Source organism: Dromaius novaehollandiae, chromosome 4, assembly GCF_036370855.1.
Source record: "Dromaius novaehollandiae isolate bDroNov1 chromosome 4, bDroNov1.hap1, whole genome shotgun sequence".
Taxonomy (NCBI): Eukaryota; Metazoa; Chordata; class Aves; order Casuariiformes; family Dromaiidae; genus Dromaius; species Dromaius novaehollandiae.
This window is the reverse complement of record NC_088101.1, coordinates 58,302,565-58,325,735: the sequence shown is the minus strand read 5'-3', so window position 1 is coordinate 58,325,735 and position 23,171 is coordinate 58,302,565. Positions and strand designations below refer to the sequence as shown.

Sequence of the window (23,171 nt, the reverse complement as noted above, 5' to 3'; positions counted from 1 at the left end):
CTTCTAAATCCTTCCACGTGGCTCTCCCAGTCGTAGCAATTAGAGCTCATTATAGGCTCATAAGAGCTCTCATTTCGGGGATTACTTAATGGACAATGAAATTTTATCGGACAGAATTATTGAAAAATAAAATTGTAACGAGGCCGATGTGATGTGGGCGCACGCCTTACATCATTCCGCCTGGTTTGGGATATCTTTGCTTTCAAATCACTTCTTTTCTTGCTCTTGCTTTCAGGGGTGGGTTTTTCTTTTGTTTCCTCCCCCCTCTCTCTTTTAGGGCTGCACTTGGTTTATTATTACAATTACAAATTGCAATTTTGATCTGACTCTTGCTCTGTCTGACTTCCCTTACGACAGCCAGATCAGCTCTATCATTGCGGACAGAGCTTGTTCCACTGAAGGCGGCGGGTCGTCCTTTTTCAGTGTAGCCTCTCGTAGAGGGGAAAAAAAAAGAAGAAGAAGAAGAGAGGGGGGGGAGAAAATCAAAGATGAATCCAAATCTGCACCAGAAGAACTGGTGTTACACGGAGCGCTCTGGGCAAAATCCCATAACTGGCCGCTGTGGCCGTAATTAAAATCGCATCGGCCCCCCCAGAGGCTCGGGAGGCAGATCCCCTTCGCTGGCAGCCCTTGCATCGCGGGGCGGGGGTCCCCAGCGCCACCCGGGCGGCCCGGGGCGCGGGAGCGGGTGCGGGCGTTGCTCCGGGCCGGGCCGCCGCCGCCGCCCGCCTCGGGGCCTCGGCCGCGGGCAGCGCGCCGTCCTCGGCAGCGGTTTGGGGGAAAGTAGGTGAGGTCGGAGCTGACCCGCCTAAACCCGGCGAGTCCCTGATTGTTGTCACAAGACGCGGGATTAGCGCATTGCTGGAATAGCTGTCTGTTTACACTGCGGAGCCCCGCCGACCGGTAAACACTTTCTAATTGAATTCTAATCACATTCAAATAGCTCCATAACCAGCCTCAGCTGCAATTCATAAAACTTTAATTGCTATCCATAAATCCTCAGCTCGCCCAGTGCGGAGTGTCTCTGAAGTCCGGTTGCGCCGCACCCGCCGAGGGCAGCGGGGGGGCGGCCCGGGGGCGGCGGGGTCCGGCCGGGTGGCCCCTGCCCCACGGCGGCCGCGGATCGGGCCGGGCCGGGCCGGGCCGAGGGCCGGGCGGGGCATTTCCCCAAAAGGGCTTGAGTTGCCCCGTTTAGGGGTGCGGAGATGAGTGGAAGAACCGCCTCGGTTAGAAGGCGGCCGGGCGAGCAGCAACTTTTTTGAAGGGCTTTAACAGCGATTTAAACAGCAGGGCGTTAGATGTGCATGGGGACCTCTCTGTGTCCCGGTCCGGCCCTTGTGCGCGAAGACCGCCTGGAAACGCATTAAGGCTACTGACTCAGTTCCTAGCCTTGACTCAGCCCCTGGCAATCAAGCGTTTTCTCTATTTTCTGCTTTAGAGCACAATTGTCACTTCCCTTTCCAGAGTCAAGTGGAATTGGATAAGTGGTCGTTTTTAGACTCTGCTTCACATCTGCCAAACAAGAATGCAATCGCCGTTCTATTAGCGATAAGTCTCTTCTTAAACTCCCATAAAACAGGTCATTGGAAAATCACGTAATATGCTGCAAATACCTTGGCTTTTTAATGCAATCTGAAATGCTCAGGAGCCACCGAGCGTATTTAGCTGTTTATCCAATTTTACTTTGAATGATTGCTTCAGCAGACTTGGTGGAGATCAAAGAATTCCCTCCCTGACATGTTCGCCTTTCATTAGCACCGCGCTGAGTCCTGAAGCGATCGGGGAAGTTCGCTGGGAAGTTTTCCGTTTCGATACCGTTTGGCTGAGAGGTGTCTAGATATTTGGAGGTTTTTGTCCGCTGAAGTAATTGCCAGTTTGGCGAGATTCACGGGGGTCGAAGAAGGAGGGGAAGAAAGAAGAAGGTACGCAGGTACGGGCGCGCACACACACGCTCCCTGTCTTTCTGTGTCTCTGTCTATGACCTTGGCCTCTCCGATGCGGAGAGGGCCCCGGCAGAGCCCCGGGCCGGACCGGGGGTCGCCCGGCCGCGTGGCGCTCACAGCCCCGCGGGCACCGCGCATCCCCTGCCGCCCTCCCGCGGGGAGGGGGGGCGCGGTGCTCGGGGAAGCAGAGGCTCCCCCAGGCCGGTGCTTAAGCCGGCGGGTCTGCTGACAGGGGGATGCGCCCGCCGCGGGACGGGGCAGCCCCGCAGCTGGGGCAGGCGCCCCCCGCGCGGCTCCTGGGCTTTGCGCGGGGCGGGGGCGGGGGCGAGGGACTGAAGTGGCCGGGCGGCGGTGCGGCGAGCAGGCACGCTCTGCGGCCCCCCCGCTCTGCCCCCCCCCGGCAGCCTCTCCTGCGGGCTCGGCAAGCCGAGGAGATTTAGAGCTGCGAGGCTTTCAGCAATCACGTGTTTAAATAGTTGATATAAAACGCCGGCGCAGGGGATCCAGGCGGGGGGACTCTAAGACCAGCCCTCTCCAGGGACCCTTTTGTTCGGCTCTCAAACATAAGCACCTTCTCGCCTCGCCAGGACTTCAGTGGCAACTTGGCCAAGACGGAAAACCAGGCTCTCGGCAGAGGCGGCCGCCGGCTGCAGCAGCCCTCCGAAATGTCCCGCTCCTTCTACGTCGACTCCTTAATCATCAAGGACTCCTCGAGGCCGGCTCCGTCCCTGCCGGAGCATCACCACGGCCAGGACTTCTTCATCCCTCTCGGCGTGCCGTCCCCCCTCGTCATGTCCGTCTCGGGCCCGGGCTGCGCGGCCCGCAAGAGCGGCGCTTTCTGCGTCTGCCCGCTCTGTGTCACCTCGCACCTGCACTCTTCCCGCGGCGGCGGCGCCGGCGGCGGCGGCGCCCTCCCCCTCCTCAAGGGCCAGTTCCCCGGCGGCGGCGGCGGCGAGGCCCAGTGCTGCCCGCGGGCGGCCCACGCGCACCCGCCGCCGCCGCACCCGCCGCCCGCCGCCGCCCTGCCCGCCGCCGCCGCCCTGGGCCACCCGGCGCACCACGCACCCGCCTGCGCCGCCGCCACCTACAGCGTCAGCGACCCCCGGAGGTTTCACTGCCTCGGCGTGGGTAGGAGCCGCGGCCGCCGGGCTCCGCGGGGCGGCGAGGGGAGGGCGGCGGGAGCCGGGTGTCGCGGGGAGGCTCTGCAGCGTGCGAAGCTCCGTGGCCCGGCCGCGGGCGGCACTCGGGTGCAAAACGTCGGGCAAGCGCGGGGCTGCCTCTCTGCTTCTGCTTCCGCCCCCCGTCCCACTTACATTCTTGTTTCGCTCCCGTCCAGGAGGGTCCGAGTCCAGCCAAATCCAGAACGGGAAGAGGATGAGGACAGCTTTTACCAGCACCCAGCTCCTGGAGCTGGAGCGGGAATTCTCCTCCAACATGTACCTGTCCCGCCTGCGGCGGATCGAGATAGCCACCTACCTGAACCTGTCCGAGAAGCAGGTGAAGATCTGGTTCCAGAACAGGAGGGTGAAGCACAAGAAAGAAGGCAAAGGCGCGCAGCGGAGCTCGCACGGAGCCTGCAAGTGCAGCGCCGGCCAGGGGCACTACCCGCGCTCGGAGGACGAAGAGTCCCTGTCCCCCGCGTCGGCCACCGAGGATAGGGAGATCTCGCTGCTATAGGGGCCCGGCCCGGCCGCGCTCCCCGGCGCAGCGGCGCGCAGCGCACCTGGCGCGGCCCCGCGGGCGCGGAGCGGAGGGCGGCTCGCCGCCCGCAGGGTCAATTTGAATCCGTCCGCAGTAGTAGATACATATAACTATATTCTGGGGAATGCAAATGCCATAGTCGAGAGAGTTCAACTAAAAAGTTATGTATGTAACCCCAGGAGCGGGCACCTGCTCTTCCTAACGCGTAACGCGGCACTGGATTCGCGCGGCCCGGGGTTCCTCCCCCTACTCCCCCAAGGCAGTTTAAAGGAAAAAAAAAATCTCATTTTGAATCGAAAGTCGAGACTTTAGAAAACTGAAAAACAAAACAAAACAAAAGCTCGTAGGACTGAGAACTTCCTGGACGGACTTCTTAAAAAAAAAAAAAGAAAAGAAAAGAAAGAAAGAAAAAAAATTAAATAAAGATCAGTCGTTTGGGTTTGGGATGTCTGACTTTTTGTGAATAGTTTTATATAAAATTTATATTTATATTTATTTAAATAAATGAGATCAGACGAGAATTCAGTGTTTTTTCTTCTTTTTTTCCTGAGTGCCAGCCTAGCTCAAGCAGCGAACGTGGACTGGCTGGGGACGGGTGGTTTTATTCGCAATCCCTTGTGCGATGAAAACGTTGGTATGTGTCAGAATTCTATAATGAACACAAATAAATGCCATCAGCTGCTAAGCTGAATGTGTTTTCCATTGCCCTACGACTTCGGATGGATGGGAGAGAGGAAGAGAAGGGGGGAGAGGGACCCCGCTCTCGCACGGCGGAATGCAAATGAAGCCGCTTTTCTAAGCCCGGCTCTCGGAGCAGCTTTGTGCTTCTTTGCAGCCGCAGACAGCGCCCGGCCGCGGCGCGCTGACAGCTTTCGCCCGTCTGCTCGCGCTGCGCAGCGGCGCTGCGGCGGCGGCGGCCCCGGGCGGCGCGTCCTGCTCCGCCGCGCTGCGCTGCGCCCCGAGGGCGGTCAGCGCGGCCCGTCGCCCGCCGAGGGAGCGGCGAGCCCGCAGCGGCCCGCAGCTCGGCTGAAACACCGCTTCTCTTGCCCCGCGCTGCGCGGGGCAGGGTTGACCGGGAAGCAGGGAGGACTTCGGTGGTTTTTCCAGGCGCCGGGGCCCTCTCCGGCCTTTTCGGTGCTGGTTTTATTCAAGCGCCGTGGCCGGTCCCGGAGAGCAGAGCTGCTCCGCGGGGAAGGCCGAGAAGGGGCTGCAGCGCCCCGCGGTCCGCGCCGGGGGGTGCCGGGCCGGGCCCCTCCCGCGCCCGCGCTGCGCCCGAGCCCCTCGGCCGGGGCGGCGCTGGAGGCCGAGGTCAGCCCCGAAGGAGCCTCCCTGAAACTTTTTCCTAGTTCCCGAGGGCCCGGCGGGCAGGAAACGAGCAGGTCGGAATAGACCTCTGCACACTCTGTGTTACCTGCCGCTCGCGCTTTTTCCTTGGGTGGGTTTCCCACCAGCTCCATCCGCGGTTTTGACTTCGGCCTCTGAACTGTTGCGAGACTCCCTAGGAGAAGACATCCCCACGTAATTCCAACATTTCTCATGTTTGATCCTGCACCTAACCAGGGAGCTTCAGCTCAGAGGCACGTCTACGCTTTCAATTGCCTGCTCTGCTTCTAATCAGAAACGGAGTAATAAGGCTGCCTGCTGTTTGCCCAGCTAACGGGAACAAGTGCAGTGTATGCTGGAGAGGGGTGACGGCCGAGGGTAGCTGTTCAGAGCAGGCCCGGGACAGCCACGCGCTGTCGAGTCATGATCGGCTGCACTGGCAGGTCTGGGGTAGGAAGGAGCGGGCCCGGTGTGGGCTCTGCCCCACTGCCTGGACTGGTGGTGGGGTTGGGGGCAGAGCCCATGTCCTGTGTGCTGGTGTGTGCAGCAGAAGCGGAAAGCAAGGAGGAACAGAAATTTCTAGCCTGGACTTGGAAAACAAACAGAAAACGTCACTTTTCCTTTCCACAACTATTTCACTCCTTCAGCTGAGGGCCTCTATAGAGGCCAGCAACACAGATCCCAGCTGAGGGCATGGGGAGGTGGCTTTTGGGCTCCATCACGGGGGACCTCGCAGAGGCCCCAGCTGGGAGGGCTGGCTCCTGTTACCCTGAAAACTGGTGAGGTGGACACTGGAAACTGTTATGCCTCTGCTTCAGGTCCCCTCTGTCTAGCTTGCTCCTAAAATCCCACTCAGTCTCTCCCTACCGAGAAGCTGGGAGGAGGAGTTAACACTGCAGAAAGTCCTGCCCACCCACTGGGCAATGTCACCCAACTCGTGTAAAAGGAGGGAGTCCACTGGCCTGCAAGGCCTTGGGAAGGCAGAGCTTTGCTGAGGGAGAAAAAACACCACGCTCTTGAAAATCTAAGCTTGGGTAATACTGCAGCTGAAGGAGAAACAACCTTATGTTGAGTCACATGTACAACTTAAAGATACCTTAAAACTGCAAAGACATTTCTTTGTACAATGTAGCTGTTTTCAGCGCAATTGTGGAGAGATGCAGCTCGGCGGAGACATGAGGGCTTCCCCCTGCCTCCGGAGTTCAGCTCCTCCAGGAATACATAAGAAGCAATGTCTCCATTGCAGTATTTCACTATTTCTTTAAAAAGGAAGGAAGATGAAATAAATTGCTATTATTTGTATTAACCAATATTTGTACGTGTCACTCAAGGGCTAACAGGAAATATTGACATATTAGTATAGGCATATAAACTATACTACACTATACTATTCGACTAATATAGTTGCCATCAGCAACATTTCTTTTTATTTCGAAGTATTCCTGCTACAACAAGTTCCATCGTTCCTCTTTCAGAAGAGAGAAACGATGAGACCATTCGTCCCGACACACCTCAGAAAATTAGGACAAGCTCAGGACCTGAACACAGCTCTGGAGAGTCCAGGTTAATGTGACAGCAAATGTAGGAGTCCTAACTTGCGGAAAAAATATTGCAAGGTTTTGAAGTCCAGCACTCCACAGCTAGAATATGGAAGAAAAGCAATAATAATAATCTTCCTACACAAATTTAATTCATTCACCTTGTGCACTGACACTTTGATGCAGTACTGTTTTTTCCACGGTAGTGTTTTCTGTCCCCCAGTGCCCTTGCCTCACTCAGTGCACAAGACAGGCAGTGCTCAGCTACTGATTCAATATTCCTTCGCAGCTTCGGTTTTCTAAGGAAACAAGGATTATGGGATCATACTGCTTATCTGTCTGCCCCTCTCATTCCACCGTAGCTTGGGAAGCCTGTGGTCAACGTCAACCAGCCGACAGTGGAGGTCTCAGAGAGGCTGAGCTCCTCTACGTTTTGCAGCAGGCAGCAGCTGGCTGGAGGAGACTGCACCAAGGGAGAGATGCGGGAGAGCCCGCAGCTGTCAGGCGTCTGGCAGGAATCAGGTAACTCCCATATAACCATCAAGACGAGATGTCTTTAGCCCAACGGCCTGCTGTAAGAAGGGAAACAAGACAGCATCTGCCGCAAGGTAGACCTTGCCTTCGGTACCTCGAGGGCACAGCAGTAACAGCGGCGGCAGAAGGGCCCGAGTGACATGCGACACTGCTCAGATAGCAACTGTTTCTTTTTAGGCTTCAGAGTGGTCCTAAGCTTTATTTGCTTGTGAGGTGTGGTGAATAAGTAACAAATGGTGCCCTCGCATTTTTCTTTGGTGCTTGTCACGACGAGGTGTGAGAGCACTGAAAACATGACTGAGTTTATCTTTATCGCTCCCATGGGAGCGATAATTCAGTTTCTCTTCAGAAATCGAGAATGAAGGTTTATGAAGATTAAGAGTGCCATTCCGGCAGTACCCGTTGCATTGCGGGGCTCAATACAGTTTCCCAGGGTTATTTCCAGTTTTAGCAGCGGATGTGATCGAGGCACGGTCCCCACTTACTTCAGCGGCAGTTACGCGCTCAGCGTTTCCGCCAGATGTGTCCCGATGCGGGCAGCCAGGGGAAGAGGAGCACGGGGCGGCTCGCTGCGAAAACGTGATTATCTCGGACTAAGGCAAGGGCAGAGGAGCTGCCGGTCCCCGGGGCCGGCGCTGTGCGTCCCGGGGGCTCCCAGGCGCGAGGGGCCCCGGTGCGAGCCAGGCCGGCGCCCGCGGCCCCCCCCGCCCCGCCCCGCCCCGCCCCGCCCCGCCCGCCGCGGCCCCGAGCAGCGGTGCGGCCCCGAGCAGCGGTGCGGCCCCGAGCAGCGGTGCGGCCCCGCCGGGCGGCGCAGCGCGGTGCGGTGAGGGGCGGCGCGTTTGCGCGCGGGATGCGAGCCGCGGCTGCCGGGGCCTCCCCGATACCGACCTCCCGTAACCTTTCGGGGCTCGGGCGAGCCGACCCAGCGCTCCTTCGATGTAGCCGCGCCCTTAGACCTTTCATCTGCTCCCTCGGCAGCACCTGCCGCCCTGCATCGGAGCCGGGGAGCAGAAGCGACCGCCAGCTCCCTAATCCCCCGCACCCACCTCCAGCTCTTCCCAGCGCCCCACCGCCGCCCTTCAGCTGCCCCGGCCGCGCCGGACCCCGTCCCGGGCCGGAAAGGCTCGGGGTGTCTCTCACCACCCGCAGCGGGCGGAGGAGTCCGCGGCGCGGAAGCTCCGCGCATCGCGGCGGCTGCCGGGAGCCCGTGGCGCCGGGCGGCGGCGGAATAACCAGCAGCCCGAGTGAGAGCTGCCGCCGGGGGAAGCCCGGGGGTGTCCGCGCTGCAGCGCTGCGCCCGCCCCGGGAAAGCGCCGATTTCACGCGGATCTGCTCCGCGCCCCGCTGCGCCTCCCTGCGCGCTTCCCGGCCGGCCCCGCGCAGGGCAACCCGCCGGCGGCCGCGGCTGCTGCCGCCCCCGCAGCGCCCCGGCCCCGTCACACGTATGCAGGGGATTTAAGCCATTGCGAGTGAGCCCGAAGGGATCGGAAGCGCGCGGTGTGTGCCCTGCAAAAATAACCAGTTTCAGATTGATGAAGGAGTGACAATTTCAAGGCTAACGTTGGCACTGCCCGAGCCAGAGCGTGGGGAGCTCGCCAGGCTTTGCTTTATATTGTCTGCTTTTCTGAAGAGCAGACAAAGATGGATAGGGAGACATTGAAAAGCAGGAGGCGTATTTCAAACAGCTCAATGAAGAGGGTTGTCACTTAAAGACAAGAACCATAGTGCTTTGATGACTTTGTATTAGCCTCGCCGTTTCAAATAAGTGACTCTACTCCCTTTACGGAATTCACCAAATTTAGCAGACGACACTTCAGTGAAGCTAGTTGGGGCAGTAACAAGAGCCTGTAACTGCGGGGGGAAACTCCTGGCGGATTTTAGCAAGAAAAGCGCCGATCCCGAGCTTGTTTCGCTCCCCATCCTCATCTGATTAACCTCCATAACATCAAGGTTTGGCGTTTACGTGGGACATCAGTGCAGAACAGCTGAAATAATTCGGCTCCTTCAGTAACCACGAAGAAAGTTGTGCGGAAAGTTTGCTCCTCGAAATCCCGGCAGGAAGGGCTGCGTCTCCGCAAGCCCTGGGGACGCGAGTAGGGGCATTGCTTTTTGAGTCATTCCTTCCCCACTCGGAGAAAAGCCCAACGCGCCGGGGGAACTGGGTTTGAAAATAAAGCTGTGTGTAACCCCGAGATGCCGGCACGCGTTCGTGCGTGTACAGGGGGCGGCACACGCCTATCCCGCGCCCCTATGTGCGCGCTGTCTCCTGCCGAGTTTGTTGCCGGGGGCCCTCCGCGCCGCTGCGCCCCGCGGGCTGCTCCGCGGGCCAGGGCGCCGCCGCGGACGGCTGGGTGCGGGCTGCGCGCGTGTGCGCGGCGCGGAGAGGGCTCCCTTCGCCGGGCAGAGCCTCTGAGGGGCTGGAGTTTTGTGCCAAAGACAAGCATTTTTTGAGACAGGGACCCCCGACCGCTGCAGACCCGCAGGCTTTGAAGGCACAGCGAAAGGGCTTCGCCGAGGGTTGGAGAGAACCATTTAGTCACTGTTTCATTAGGCACTATTTGAACCTTGCAACATGTGGTAATTTCTGGGGCAAGCTGAAAAGGGGGGATTATGTAGGAGGGACACAAGGAAATTAGCTAACGGTTAATTTAACTCGTTTTCTGGTAGAATTTTCGATACATTCCTAATTGACTGAGGAGGCAGGTGAAGTCTTCAGTTCCAGGCAGACTCATTCACGGTGAGGATAAATGGCTCTTTTTCAACTCACACTGCTCACAATATATCATCAGGGAAAAGACATGCAATGAATATGTTGATTTTTTTATTATTATTAATGGAATTACACCCTGCTACGCAGGTGTGAGGGTAAAAACCTATACTGCAATGAAATCAGATTAACAATGAAATGAGAATTTTATTAGCTTTCTATGTCACATAGACCTGGATTTAAACTGTCAAAACAAGAAACAAGGAGGGAAAGAAAGATACACTGAAGGCAACAGTGCCAATCAACGGGCAGAAGTAGTAGCTTGGTATCCAAATAATAATTATCTGTAATTGCCAGTGAATATCTACACCACACACTCGATGCTATTTATGTGACACAGAGAACGTATGATTAGCCTGTAATGGCAGATCTCCATCGAGCCCAGGGTTTGCCGATTAACCCTCAGCGCTGCGGTGGGCTGAGGAGCAAGGGGAATTGCTCGGAAGCCGCGAGGTTTGGTAAAATGTCGGGTCTCCTCGGAAATGAGCTCCGGCTGCGGGAGCGCGGCCGCGGGCCGGGCGCAGGGGCCGGGCCGGGAGGGGAGCGCCGGGCCCGGGAGGGCCGGGGGCGGCGGTACCTGGCCGGCGGGCGGAGCGGGGTGCGGCCCCGGGGCAGGGCCCGCCGCCGGGGGAGCCGGCCGCCTTTGCCAAGGGCCCCTTTGTAGCCAGCGCGCTATAGAAAGCGGGGGTATTCTGCATGACAAAACACAATTAAGCTCGCTATTCAGCGCCTGGGCAGCTGGTAGCCCGTTGGGAGAGTGGGAGGAAGCTCGAATATATTAATTGTGCCGAGGGGAGGGGAAAAAAGAAAGGAAACAATCCCAGCACTGGGATGGGTGTTGGGCATGTGTGTGCGTGTTGGCCCCCTTTATTTATTTATTTATTTGCTGGGAGGGGAAGTGGGAGGAGTAGGAAGGGCGGGGAAGGCCGGCCGGGGCCCGGGGGGCGGCGGAGGGGAAGGGCCCTCTCCGGGGTCGGGCCAGCGCGGCCCTTCGGGCGCAGCGACAGCCCTCGCAGCCGCCTGGGCGAGAGCTGCCGGCCTCGGCACCCGCGGGGCTTGCGAAGGGGAGCAGAGCGGCTCCCGACCAGGCTGCAGGAGAGGGGATCAGATGCTGGTAGTCGACAGTCAAGTGAAACTGTGGTTTAATATGCTAGCAAAGCCATCAATTTCCTCTCAGTAGTCTCCTTTTCCTACTTTTTTTCTCCATTGTGACCCAAATGGAGTCAACTGTGAGCCTGTCGAAAAGCTTTCACAGACTGAGGGGCACCAGCCCCTAGAGCAGACTGAATGACAGCCAAAATAGGGAAAATACTGGAGAAGTAGCATTGAAATTGACCCGGACAATCTATTGCATTTCATTTTTATCTTCCCAAGCCAACGGCCCTAATATATACATGGCCGTCGTCTGTACTTAAAAAAAAATTAACATTCCAAAATCAAAAGTGTCCAAGAAATTTATGGTATGGAATAGCCATTTTACTCTAAACAATCCAACTCCTGTAATAGCGAGTGAGTTTTTGTTGAGAATTTCATGCCACTGTACGCAGAACTCAGAACCGATCATGAGGACTTGAACTCTGGCCACAAACACATGCACCTGCACAGGGATCTCTCCCTTTCCCTCTGTAGAAGAGTGCAATGACAAAGAAGGTTTTTATGCCACAAATGCTCCCAATCTCCTCAAAATAGCATGAAGCCAAGGCCAAAATGCATCCAGAATGCAAATGGCATTTGAGCCAAGAAGTATGCTAGGAATAACACTTGTACCGCATTTGAATAAAAAAATTGTATTCTAATTTTCACCAGTGAGCTTAGATTTTAGCTAACCCACCACAATTATCCAGTTCTTCCAGAACAGTCATCAGAGCAGTCAGGGCTTTATAGTCTCAATACAGGAAAGCAAGCAGAGACATCACTAGTTAGATACTGTGAATGAGGGGTATGAAGCTTGGATTTTGATGAATACTCTGGAGTGGATAGACAGTTAGCCAGTGTCGGCTTTCATTAAACTATTAATATTAAAGACACCATCAAGTCTTTAGACATATGAATGATTCCACCAAATTCAGTGGGACTGCAGTCATAATCTTGATTGTGCTAAAATCTGCAATATCTTTGAGAGGGAGCTGGGAGATTAGCAGAAAACATAAATCCTAGTTGATGCCAACAATATCAGTTCTCATGTTTCTAGCATCATTTTTCTCTGTTCTCACAATTTTGTTTTGAGAATGTAGCTCTTCTTATTCGATCAAATGGAACATAGATTTCAATGAGTTAATGAATAGCCAGAAATTTCTACTTTTTTTCCAGATAGAAGGACCTGTTAATTTTTCATAGGAAAAAGATGCTAACTCTGAAATCATTATGTTAAAATGCTGTTGTTATTAAGAAAAGATCACAAAATATTTTTTTCTATTTCTTTTCTCTCCCTAAACATTTTTTTTAATCTGTTTTGTCTTTTGTAATCACCTTTGCAAGACTGAGTGGGCTTAGACAATGTACAGTTTAATAGATTTTGGCAGTTAAGTCCACTGGTTTTCAGTGAAAGTTGTTGAACTGCAATAGAGTTGTCAAAGTTTTTCTTTCTTTTTCACAATTGCTACTAAATGTAAGCAAGTGATTGCATGCACAGAAAGTAGCTCCCAAGTTGTAGATTTTTCTTAGGCAAAGAGAAAGTTCAGCGGGTTCCAAATGAAAGTCTGTCTAGGCTACACTACCTCAGCCATGGTCGGCCTCTTGAGGCTTTCCCGGTCTGTGACAAAATGATCAGACCTTTTCATTTTCAGAATGAGTTTAAACTAGAAATTTGTTTTAGGGAAACAGTTCAGACCTTTAGGCAAAGCTGCCATTACAGATGAGTGTGAGAAGAAAGAAAACCCAAGTTAGATGAAGACCTTGTACAAAAAAAGGCACTGACTGCTTCAGAAACCTTGATTCACACTTCACCTTCTTAGTAATATTTGGGAAGAAGACTGGGTGAGTCTCCTGGATACTTGGAAGGAGACCATCTGTATACCTAATATAGGCAAAGGATCTATCCACAATAAACACGTGATGGCTTCAGCCCCCTACCCCCGGTGCCAAAGTCTGTGACTGCGGCCGTGCTGCCAGGATTACCTGGTTCTGTGCTTTGCCATCCTCAGGGCACCTGCAACTGTGCCCATCAGAAAAGGAAAGGGAAAGATGCTGGTTTTATTCTGAGAGAAACCGTGTGAAAATAAATGAAAGTGAACCATGAGAAGAACAGACTGTCAGGCTTACGTATACCAGCCGTGTTTATGCTGGAGTCTCATGACCAGTTTAAGAAGTCAGTATTGCCACTGGAAAGATGATCTTTGCCTCCAGTCCTTCCCTGCCTCTGGTTCTCCGAGCTGTCCCGTCCTCTGCTCTTGTTCTTCGCTGTTGTCTTCTACTGAAACTTGTGTCCTGGCCTTCATCGGGTTCTTCGAGAAGTACATGAAAACAGGTTAGCCAGGTCATCCAGCTTATGGCTCTGCACCTCCATCGGAGGTGGGAGCATTAGCGTATCTTTCAGACTTGGTTCCTCTCCTGATTGACACTGGCTAATGGCTTCGGAAATGCCAGGGGAGCTGGGGGGGGGGGGGGGGGGGACAGGGCTGAGAGACGGACAGGGAGAGGGACAGGCAGATTGCTCTCCTAAGTTTAATCTCCTTAGGAAATGAGGTTTGCAGGATCAGCTGGTGGCAGAAACTGCATTGCCATAGTTGCTAGGTCAAAGTTGAAGTCTTCTAAAAAATCTTCAGAATAAATGCAGCCTTTGTAACGGGCTTTCCTGGAGGAAGACTTCTCCCATGCCTGAGGCACAGGATATCAGCAGAAAGGCGCAGTGCCTGGAGCCATAGTGCCGCGGTACTTGGTGGGCTCTTAGCCATAATTCAGGAGATAAGTGGGGGGTGCTGACCTGCACAGAAAAGGCTGTGTAAAACGTTACAGGAAGAGGAGAAAGTAAACATAGTGCATGTCTGGAGCAAAGGACAGCACAGACCTGCTCTTTCTGTAACTGCTTCCCCCGTTAGCCTCGTATTCTCTCCACAGAGCGAAGGAGAAGTGGCAGAGATCTACTGTTTTTTCCTTACGTTAGATTTTTTTTCCTGAGGCAAACTCAAGGGCATGTGAGGAAATCTGATATTTGAAACTGAAGGTTAATTTCAGTGTTAAAAATAGACGTGAAACACAAATGCTTGAAAGTTATTTCAATTTTCTGATCATTTTAACATTCAACTTCAGATTCCCCAGAATCTGTGACAAGCTTCAGTCCTCAGCAGATATTTCTTACTCTCTCTGTTCATACACCTTGGCCTTCTCATTTCATCTTATTCAGACTTCAGGTTATCTTCAAGGAATTTGAATATCTCTTAGGTGGCCTTTTGCAGAAAGAAAAGTAATCCTTTTTTTTACAGAAGAAAGCAGGCTGTGTTATATCCTAGACTTTCTATTATACAACACTGCCTTTTACAGAACTCCTAAGAACAAGAGTACAAAAGCAATTTACTTTGCTTCATTTGCTCTGTTGCCTTTTGCTGTTTTGGGGATCATTGGGGAATGAGATAAGGAAGCACTTGTATCTCTTTCACCTTCTAACAATTTTACCCTTTGAAAGCAAGTAGAATAACGTTGGAAACAATCAACATACCAGACACCAGTTTATAGTTAATTCGTTGGTTATATACATATGTTTTCTATTAAGCATGTAAGTACATGCACAGTCCTTTCAACCCACTGAAAATAGTTACAGAAAATCATAGGAAATTGTGTGCTTTAAAAGATTATTTACACATAAAAATTGTATACATTTGCAAATCACAAGTTTTTGGCAGGGGCTGCTGGCAAGCTTACAGAATTAACAACCATGGAGATGGGCGAGATCCAGGACTGAGACAAGGGGGCAGAACAAGAAGGCAGGGTCCGGCCAGCTCAAGGAGAGGCCTCGGTGAGGAGCGCAGCCACCAGCCGCCCATCTGCTGCGCAAGAGGGAACTTGAACTAATGTCACCTAATGGAGAAACTGAACAACCACAGGGCAGCTTAGCAAAGCAAGAGGGTTGAATTTTAGGATTAGGTCAGGGTAGTTGGGCGCTGGTTCCCTCCTGGACTCTCTCCGGAAGGTATGGTGAAGGGAAAAGGTGAAAAATAAAAAGAGAAAGTGGAGAACAAAAGTTTTCCCTACAAAAGTAAGTATTTTGTTTCACTGGAGGTTTCACTGTTCAAGCTGCCAAACTTTATAAAAGGGGGAACAGGAATGGCCATCAAACCAAAGAACGGCTGGGGATTTGACAACCTCATTCGCATTGTAACCAGAATGGAAAATGGCACAACGTGAATCCTTTCTAGTGGCGACGACTGTAAATGAGAGTGGGAATGGCACCAACGTAACCCGTTACAGGCTTAATAAGGTAATCTTGTGTGGTCTTCTTGGGATGTCCTAACACCCCTTGGCTCTGTATTTTGTGGACACGTACAGTTTCTGTGCGAGAATGGCTGCATGCTCATAGCTCGGGAACTGTGAGCTAGCAAGTACTTATGCGTCTGTAAAGAGCAGAAGCTTCCACTTTAATTACGTTGATGTTGATCTGCTTCTCTGAACTCTTCTGTAACATCATGACAGTGATGTTACAGTGGCTAAGGAAGTGCTTGCTGTGTCAGCCTGCTCCAGTAGCTCAGACCACTGCAGAAAGTGGACTTTTTATCTAAATTGTGCTGTGCTTATTCTCAGTAGAGAAGGTCAAGGGCCAAACATTTCAAACCATGTGCCTGCCTCACATAGGTGCAAACATCATTGTACCCACAAACAAACCCGAAAGTGCCCATGCAGGCGTGTTTGCACATGCACATCAGGATCTCCAGGTGTGAACTGGAGTTTGCTCACACACAATAACTAGCTCGAGCAGAGTACACTGTGAAAATGTTGCTTTAATTGTTTTAGAAAGTGAACCAGAATGGTAATATTTGCCTGAAAAACTTCATGCTGTTATCCATTTCTCACTCTCCTGGGAAGGCACGGGAAGGTTTTGCTGATTTGTAGGTAGAGTTTGTCTTGTATCCCGTTAGAAGAGAGGTGGGACTAGAATTCAGGTGTGAAAGAGAGCCAGAGTCAGACACACCCCTAAGGAAAAAACTCCCTTGGACAGCTGAAGCTAAAAGGTCTACTAAGTCTTAAAGCCAAAGTCACAGTAGGATTGAGTCCTGGAGAGAAAGTATGGGCTGGAGTGAAAGCAAAGTCTCTCCAGTTAGATTATTTCAAGCTCTTTAGTGGTACATTCTTGTCTGTATTTTGTAGAATATCATTTCTTACAGAGAGTTTGTTAAAATTTGATTAGAAGATGTGTGATTCCTATATGCATATTGGACTTCCTATAAGATTACTTTGCAAACCTCAGCACTTTTTGTCATTTAACAAATAACTTTGGGAGGTACTTATGGGAAAAAATACACCTAGACTAGGTTTGTAAAGTACTTCATATTGTTTTTGAATAGAAGATTCAGAATAAAGATAAGAACATGGGGTGGATAGTGGCTTCACATTTAAGGCTCAGTTAAATTTGCATCTAACACAGAGGCCATTTGTATAATCCTATTTGGATTATCCCTGCCAGAGGAATTAGCTATTTTCACTCATTTGCATTTTTCAATATTTCTGGTACTCAATAATCTAAAAATGCTGTCTTTTTTAGGACCTCATTGTCCTTCTGTTAGTGTGGTATTTGGAAACCACCCACCATGTATGTGTGATCTCATATTAAATCTATTATCAGTATTCTGAACAAAAGGAATATATTGTAAGTGTTGTGCACTGAAATAAATGCAGCTGCATTTATTTGAAGGCAAAATAATTTTCCAGATTATAAAATGGCAGGAGGTGCTAATTTTTGATCCAACTGAAATGGATTCACCGTGAAGGTTCATATATGAGTGCAAATCTGAAGAGATCAATGCTTATATTGCTTTTAGATACCTGCAGGAAATGGAATTAAAGCCCTTATAGAGCCACTGGACCAAACAGAGTTAAAAACGTGGAGCCACTGGTTCCTGTGGGCAATCCAAAAGTAGAAAGCACATCCCAAGAAGACCACACAAGACTACCTTTTTTCTATTCTTTCTGGCTGTTTGATAGATGAAATTTGTTGTCTTACAAGTATATTTTGGAGTTGCATACAGATAAAAGGACCTATAGGTGCTGTGAGGACGAGAGGCATTTTCAGCAAGAAACAATTAGAATTCACGTTAGGCCGATATTAAACCCTGAAGAATTAATACACTTCCCTGTATTCACAATTCAGAGCAAACTCCTGGGTCCACACTGCACCGTGATTCAGAGCCGCTCTCCTAAAGATGAACAGAGTGCTATGGCTTTGAATCATTGCTTCACACTACCTCTGCCATATTTTCTATTTCAGATTCTGTATCTAATTAGCTATGAGTTTCTTACAACAGTAGGAAGAACTGTCAGTACTTTCCCTGGTCTGCTGCTTAGAGAACAGTTATAGACATGCTTGATTCTTACGCTGGGGGAGGAAAGTGAAAATACACAACCACCAAGAGCAGATTGCTGACCAAAGACCAACGTTTAGAAATGCTGTTGGACATCCTATTCCAAGCTGTCCTATGAAGCTCGGTTGGATTACTTAGGGTTGTTAACAGCTCATCTGGGTCTGTAGTTACTGATTCCAATATCATTCAGTGGGTGAGAACAAGATCAGCCCCATCATGAGGGAGTGCTTGTGTATTTGTCTATACCTTGCGCTTGCATTTAGCAGATAGTCATTCCAGTCTTGTGGTCTTCCACATCTCCCTGTTGGTTGCCTAATATGTTTGAAAGAACAGAGTGTCTGCCTTGAGAAATGACTACTCTTTTGGAGTCTGATCTGCTGAAATCACTGACAAAGTATTCTTTACTTTCATTGGCTGCAGGATCAGATCCTACAATAATATTTACCGACATAGGAACTTTTAGCATATAAAACCTAAATCTTAGTAACACAAAAGTGATCTATTTCTATGAAACTCTTCCATGTATTCAAACATGCATTATTTTTAGATTTCCTACATTTTCAGACTGAACATTTTATCTATGCTTAACAGGATTTTATGTTTAATAACAAAAATGAATGTGCTTTATTAAACCCTCAGTGAGAGAATGGTCATGTTAAATTACTATGCACATTAGGTATTAACATAATTTTGTAACCATCAGACAATTGGCTTGCAGATCCAGGAACATCATCAAAGCTTTATGGCAAATCCAGAAATATAAACATTCTTCTGGTATTAGGGTGAAATCTTGCAGTCTGTGCTCTGAGAATGGTGAGGCATTAGAGCCAGTGGCAAATTGTTTTAAAAAAGGAAACATGAGTATGCTTTTAGATAGTAAGGCAGCTTTGGCAGAAGATTCCTTATCTTTCTTTTTTCCAGCTGAAATGTATACATGCATAATTTTCTATAAATATTGAATGGTAATAATTTGAGCACACATGTGAAAGCAATTTTGCTATAAGCATGACAACCCAAGGGCAAGTGAAATAAAATGTACAAAATACAGTCACCGGCCACTTCAGCACACCTGTCTTCCTCCATGGACAGTTTACTAGCTTTCTAAGATAAATAGATAAGACAGATGTCTGAAGAATCCCTCACTGGCTGGAAGAAAATGAAAGTACAAGAATTACCTATGTTACATATTTTACAGGCTGTCAGAGCTTCCTGTTGTTTCACATTTACTTAGACTGCAGAAATGCAAGACCTGTGAAAACAACGCAACTGCCCACCCTCTGCTCCAAGTACTGATTATAAAACGTTGTAAGTGTGCTGAGGCATTTACATACATCTTTTTTTTTGTTATGAAGTGAAGTATACGGTATTGTCAAGGGACTGTTTTTATTTTTGGAGGTGCCTAGAATACCCAGCAGTGCTTTCCAATTATTTGAGAAACATGATGATTACACTACATAAAGATTTCTGCTTGAAGTACTCAAAAAATGGGGAAAGAGAGAGAGAGAGAGAGAGACACTTAACTCTGTGCAAACACTTCTCTTGCTCGGAGCACAAAGAGCCGTCTTGTTTATACTGTTCCAAGTGAATCGTTTCAGAGGTGTTGTAGTGGATATGCTAGAAGAGTTGACAGTGCTATTGTTAATCCCATTCATCAGTATACAGGGATTTCCACTTAGGAACGATGTCCAACAGTACTTTGAATCAGAAGACATTCTTATTTGACTTCTTCTTTACACATTTGATCCTGCTTCCACTCAAGCAGACAGCATGACTTCCAGTTTTGAAGTAGGCCAGATCCAGACTGTAGTTAGCTAAATGGTTGCATGCATATGCTATAAAGAAAATCTTGCAAATAGTTTACAACATGAGGGATTGCTACATTAACGCTCTTAATATTTTGTGTTCATTGATTCACCTCTCTGTGATTTATGATCACTGTGGTTATACACTGGAAAAGTACCTAGGTACATCCTTTAATTAGAGAATCCAGTATCGTATAAACACACTTTTAAGGTTAAGTATGTGAGGAAGTGTTTTCCCGAATCACTCTCTGGAGAAACCTCTCTCTTTCCATTGAATATAGAGGCAACTAGCTTAACCTGGGGACCTATGTGTAGGTGGCTAGAGCTGGCCACTCTGAGTTCCTGTTTGATGGATCTAGCTCTAAAATAAGGCTGGACAGTTTTCCATTTCCTGCTCGTATATGTCGAGTTCCACCAGCCAATGTCTTTCTCTATAGGTCTGGCTCTACACATAAAAAACCTAATACCAACTAGTATTAGAATAACTCTTGGGCAAGTTCCGGTGCAGTTTAGGTTATGTCTCTGAACTATGCAGTAGGTTTCTTCTCTGCTTAAAAGTTTATTTGGTCCCATGTTTACATTCTTATTACTAATGTTAACCCTTAACATTCTGGGAGAAAAGCAATCATGCATGTGTTCCCTGCCAGTTCCGAAACTCTGCTGTCTTGGAGTGGTACACACACCGGCAACCCGAGGCCAAACGTCACAGCACAGATAAGATTTTCTCATGTGGCTGCTCCTGCGTCACTTGGGCAGGGAGTGGTAGTGCAATAAGAGGTGGGATCGAACATGGGGACAAGCAATTGGAGGATTTTCAGGGCTTTTTTGGTGTGGGTGGGAGGTCTAATTAGCAGTTCTGCCATCCCCTCAATCTGGATCCTTACCTTCACCTCTGCTCCTGAACTTTCTGTGGGTCTTCACAGAGAAGGTTGTTCCTTAGAGGGGACAGTATTCTTCAAAGGGGCTTAATTCCAAGGACCCCTCTTTGAACTAAGGGGTCTGACAGGGAGAATTTGAAATACCTTTGACTTAAGAGTCACCATTCTGGGCAGAAGCCTAGGCAGTCTGGGCCAGCACCTTGTGTGTGACTTGACATTAGTACTCTGAAAGGCAAGAAACAAAAGGCAGCGGTGGGACAGTGCGGGATAAATGGTGCCGTGCCCCTTGCTCCTCCCCGTTCTGTGTCTTCACTGCTGGTGCACAGGGCAGGCTGGTTTGCCACACACGACGCCTGGTTGCCGTACGGCAGTATGTGGTGGAAGAGAAGCGGGTGGGATTTTCTGCTGTCTTCCACCGTGGAGTTGAGAGCTGCCGAAGGAGCAACGCATATGCAACCTGGCCTGCGATCCCAGTCCAGCAGCTCTGTTTTTTTCCCTTTGCATGACTGTGGAGAGATGCTGTGGACGCTTCCTTTGGGTACAAGGCAGGATTACAGACTTCCCCTCCGCTGTTTTCTCACCGCTGGGCTAGCAGCGCTGCCTCCACCCTAGGAAGTGAGCCAGCTAGGGTGCTAGGGTGCTATTTGCCTGCCATGGAGACTGTCTCACCTGCGTGGAAGCTGCTGCCATGAACAGACAGCATGCAAAGAGGCAAAGACTGGGCCAAAACCAAAGAAGTTTAATTTGTATCTTCTACATTATTATGACAGCTTTATAAGAAAAAAGAGGGGATAGTGCTGGAATAACGTAATATTTATAAATACACCTTCGCTTCTGTGAGGTTTTATCTAGAAGCCACCTCCTCACATGATATAGAGCAGTTCTAGATGGAGGCAGAATATATAGTATAAAATGCTAAGTTCACTTTTATTAATGACATTACTTATTTATATTAAAGCTGACCTCAGTGTCGGGTCAGCTTTATAAGACTCTGAATTTCTGCGCTGGGCCTCAGAGTTAATCTCCTGGTATATTTTCCAAACTGGGAGGATTCCTTGGCGTTCTTTGCTTCCTCTTCCTAAACACTGTTAACCCCTGTAGCACTTTTGCAGCATCACAAGGCTGGGAAACCCATACCATCTGCCAGAAGTCAGGGCTGGGATGATGACAGAACCTTTCTCGTGATGAGTAAGCAAGACTAATGCCTTTTTAAGTGGAAAGGAAACTATATTTTAAAATGTCAAACACACACATACATAAATGTATGTGTATGTATGTGTGTGTATATGCAACCATATATAATATGGCTGAATAAAATTAATGTGAACAGATGTTTGAGAAGTGTCTCAAGTGAATAGAAATCTCCTGGCATAGTTTATAAGGAATCGCAGGTAACTTCTTGCTCTTACCTGAATCTCTTCTCACTCATCAGGTTTGCAGTGAGGCTGTGGTGTTAGTGCAATGGCATCCCTCTTGATTCGGACCTCTATAGATAAGCATGAAATTTATTTTATGCTTAGCTGATGAACGTTTTGTTACACTGCTCAGAAAAGTATTCTGAGTGATCAGAGAAAATGCCTATAATCCAATAACTAATATGCTCAGCCGGAGGTGCTGTCCTTTAAAACAACGTGGTGAACTTTAACAAGGAAATTGCTTGTACCTTGTCCCAGAAACGTAAAGATCTTTCTTGCTTTCAGTGGTGCAGAATCTGGCCTATCAAGAAAGTAATATGGTTCCCAGAGGGCTTAGCCCATTTTCAGATTTATGGGGTTAACTCCCTTGCAGTTTGATTTAAAATATTGTTATAATGGGCTCTGTGAATGTTTCAGGTGATTCATTATTAGAGTAATACTGCTTTTTACAGTAAAATGACCAACTGTTATTTCCATTCCTCCAGAGCTCTTAAGAGTTATAGGCTCTTTCTGGCATAATTTGGAAAACAGTGTTGATTTGCTCTACTTTAAAAGCAGCTTTAATGCATGATGGGAAAATGTTACATACCAAATCTCCTTTCAGCAAAACTGCCACTGCTGGCTTCTCGTGTTTAGAATGTGTCATGCCTGCAAAATTTCTGCAATCATAGACTTGCTTTTTGCACAGAAATGTAATCAAGTGTCTTAAGAGGGAATAAGATGAAAAACGAAGTCTAGGAAAAGTGTTAGCCTACCGTGTCAGTGACCATGTGTTTATGATGATAGGAAAGTTTTTCTGTTTTAAAACCAATAGCAGATGAAACAATATCATTCTTCTTCTGCATTTGCTTTCTCTTCTGTAAAAAATAAGACAAAAGGAAACTGTAAAGGATTTTTCTTTTTTATTTGTTCTACTTGTTTTATTTGTTTTTTTGTTATGTTCTGCTTGCATTGGGTGCCTGTTTATCAGTATCGCGCTGAATCCCAGACTCCTGCCTGTGAGCTGAGTTGCAGTTCTGCTCAAGAGCAAAACAGTTGTGTCAGTGTCTGAGAGGCTTTGGGTTACATAAGGCTGCGAGAATTGGCTAGAGTAAGGGACTGAGGATTTGGGCCACTGTTTTTAAGAGAGAAAAAGGCATAGATATTTTTAGACAACAGAGCACAGTAATGTTGCTGGCGTAAACTCTTTTTGGTAAACTCTGTGGGGTATGTGCTTAGGTGGCAGCTGGGTGGACTGAAGACGTGGTGGCCCACCTGTGTCATTACACTGCCAACAGCCCCCCAAGCCCTCACACTTGCACAGAAACTGGTGCAGAAAAGTGCATGCAAGGAGTAGAGGAGACAAGAAGCTGGGACTGAGCAAAGCTCACTAATCTCTCGTGCTAGAAGGAACCGTGCATCCGCCCAAGAGGATTCTGAGCCAGTGCTAAACACAACAGTGTATCTGCACATGGTACGGTGGGCTGAGATGCTAGTTTAGCTCAAAAAGCCAGGCTGCTGTGATGCAAACAAACTCTGTCCCTCACCAGGTCTTAGCAGCCTGGGCACAGTGCCAGGCAGTGGAAGGACAATGTGCAGTCAGCAGTGGCTCTGGGATCTCTGCAACGTGCTCCATTGCATAGCAGGGATGTCTACCATGTGTTTCCCTCAGACCATTCACGCTCAAATGTTTTAAAAGGCTAAAAAAGCCTCAGACTTGACAAGATGCACAAAATTGAAGTTCAAGATGAAATTATTAGCTCATCTAGTGTGTGCTACCCTA

The 23,171-nt window shown here is 49.5% G+C and overlaps 1 protein-coding gene across 1 annotated transcript; it reads left to right on the top strand.

Annotated features, from left to right (window-relative positions):
• The first annotated feature begins 2,553 nt into the window (after positions 1 to 2,553).
• GSX2 (GS homeobox 2) lies at positions 2,554 to 3,620 on the top strand. Its single transcript, XM_026093752.2, has 2 exons — positions 2,554 to 3,071; positions 3,280 to 3,620. Exons 1-2 carry the CDS (start codon positions 2,609 to 2,611, stop codon positions 3,618 to 3,620), a joined length of 804 nt encoding a protein of 267 aa, XP_025949537.2. The 5' UTR covers positions 2,554 to 2,608.
• The last annotated feature ends 19,551 nt before the right edge of the window (positions 3,621 to 23,171 follow it).

Bases quoted from the DNA above. Each gene is read 5' to 3' on its own strand.
- GSX2 (XM_026093752.2), top strand. From the start codon at position 2,609: ATGTCCCGCTCCTTCTACGTCGACTCCTTAATCATCAAGGACTCCTCG. The intron at 3,072-3,279 runs GTAGGAGCCGCG...GCTCCCGTCCAG, and splicing joins GTTTCACTGCCTCGGCGTGG to GAGGGTCCGAGTCCAGCCAA.